The 2,412-nt window shown below is 35.9% G+C and overlaps 1 protein-coding gene across 1 annotated transcript; it reads left to right on the forward strand.

Annotated features, from left to right (window-relative positions):
• The first annotated feature begins 521 nt into the window (after nt 1-521).
• Nucleotides 522-1,460, forward strand: LOC142441182 (olfactory receptor 2M2-like). Its single transcript, XM_075543236.1, has one exon. It carries the CDS (start codon nt 522-524, stop codon nt 1,458-1,460), a length of 939 nt encoding a protein of 312 aa, XP_075399351.1.
• The last annotated feature ends 952 nt before the right edge of the window (nt 1,461-2,412 follow it).

Here is a 2,412-nt window from a genome sequence, read left to right on the forward strand (position 1 = left end):
GGTTGAGGCGACATGTGAGAAGCAACTTATCAATTTCAAAGGGACTTAGAGTGGTGCCAGTTACCCAATGTTTCCAGGCTGAAGACATAAGTAAGTGTACTGACTCAGACGTTTAGCAGATTTGTGCCTATTCTCACCTCTATGGACTATGTTAGGTGATTATGTGGTACAATTGAATAGAGCCACGGGAATTAAAATATATCCAACATATTCTTATATATCTGTCTGCCAATGTTATGGATGTTTTGACACTTCTATTTTATGGATATATTCAAGAAGATAAAAGATAACTCCTTAGGGTCATTATTTAATAAACCAACCTTTATGAGAATTGGTCATGATTTTTAATGATGTAGTCAAATGTTAAATAAAATCTGTTTCTTTCTCAGTTCTGACTCTGATCTAGGGCAGAAGGGTCACAGCTCATTTTAGCCCAGAAACTATTCATGGCAATATTTTTTCATTAATATTGTCCTGTGGGTCGCTGATGTTTCTCTTTTTTCTTCTTGTTTTAGACAAACATGTGGAGAGAAAATGACACCTCTGTGGTAGGTTTTACCCTCCTTGGTCTGTTTCCAGGAATGAGGCACATTGAATTACTCATCGGCACCATCCTCCTTGTCTACCTGATTGCCATCACAGGGAACACCATCCTGACCCTTCTCATCTGTATGGATCCCCGTCTCCACACTCCCATGTACTTCCTACTCAGGCAGCTCTCCATCATGGACATCTCCCTCATATCTACAACTGTTCCCAAGATGCTAACCAACTTTTTCTCAGGGGCATCAGGCATTTCATACATTGGCTGTGGGACTCAGGTATATTTTTACTTTGCATTGGGAGGCAGTGAATGTGTTCTGTTAACCCTTATGGCATATGACCGATATGTGGCTATTTGTAATCCTTTGAGATACATGCTTATTATGAACCCTAAAGTGTGCCTGCAGATGGCCATTGTGTCTTGGGTTGGAGGAGCAATTAATTCTGTAGCTCATACTACCTATACCATGCATTTTCCCAGATGTGGCTCAAGAGAAATCCATCATTTCTTCTGTGAGCTCCCATCACTCCTCAAGCTCTCATGTGAGGACACGTCAGCCTATGAGAAAGTAGTTTTAGTGATGGGAATTTTATTTCTTCTCATACCCTTTGCCCTGATCCTCACTTCCTACACACTCATCTTTCTCAGTGTTCTCCACATGCGTTCTTCAAAGGGGCGAAATAAAGCTTTCACCACCTGCTCTTCCCATCTGATGGTAGTGCTTCTATACTTTGGCCCAACTATGTTCATCTACATGCTTCCTAGTTCTTTTCGCACCTCAGAACAAGACCAAGGTCTCTCTGTATTTTATACAATCCTTACTCCTATGTTAAACCCCCTGATCTACAGCCTAAGGAACAAGGACGTAGCAGAGGCTCTGAAGAAAATCCTATGCAAAGGCTTTATTATTAGATAGAACAGTTTCACACCTTTATGGCTCAGAATTCATTTTAAGGTTATCCATTATTAAAAGTGCAAATATGTATATTTAAAGTATCTCAATAATTAAAATATCTGAATGTTAGAATTTAAGTTTGGGTGTATATTTCGTCAATGTATCCATTTATTAAAAAGATGGATTTTCTTGATTTAAGAACAAAACAAAAACTTGCTGGGATCATAATATAAAATGTGAATAAGATAGTGTTTTCCAAAGCATAATTAGCCTTGATTATGTGACGTTGATACAGAGACACTTAGGTAAAACTGTAATATCCTTATTTTGTAATTTTTCCCATTATATAAGTTATATGATTTATTTACAATAGATTTTAATGGTATTCAGTCATTATGAGAACCCAGTTAGTTAATTGACAGTAGATCTGCTTAAAGCATTAAATTTAAAATATTCACTGGATCTCATCTTATTTAAAATGTAATTCTTAAAAATTTCAAGATAATACTGTGAAACAGAGCCTACAGATATAGTGGTTTGTTTTTATCTTTTTGGTGACAATGTTTTATAGAACACATCCATAATTAATATGATTTAGTGTGAAACTGGCTTTGGGTATGTTACACATGTACACTAACATACTTATAGTCCTTCTATTATAAATACTAAATTCTCTTGGACCAGAATCAATTATTTTGACAAGTTTAGTACATTGTTGGAGTCACAATAAATATTCCTTGTTGACCACAATTCTGACAATAGTTGTGCCATTGACAGTGTGCTCAATCGGGTGACTCTAATTTTAATCTTTGAATTTTTTCTTCCTATAAAATATTATTTTCATGACATGAACTAAGTTGGTGTTATATAGTAAGATATTGTAACGCTAATTGGAGAGAGGGATAAAATACATCTGAAACTCTTATATAAAGTTAGCATCTTGTCAATAAGCATCTCAGTTGGTTTTAGGTCA

Source organism: Tenrec ecaudatus, chromosome 2 (genome assembly GCF_050624435.1).
Source record: "Tenrec ecaudatus isolate mTenEca1 chromosome 2, mTenEca1.hap1, whole genome shotgun sequence".
In the NCBI taxonomy this organism is placed as follows: domain Eukaryota; kingdom Metazoa; phylum Chordata; class Mammalia; order Afrosoricida; family Tenrecidae; genus Tenrec; species Tenrec ecaudatus.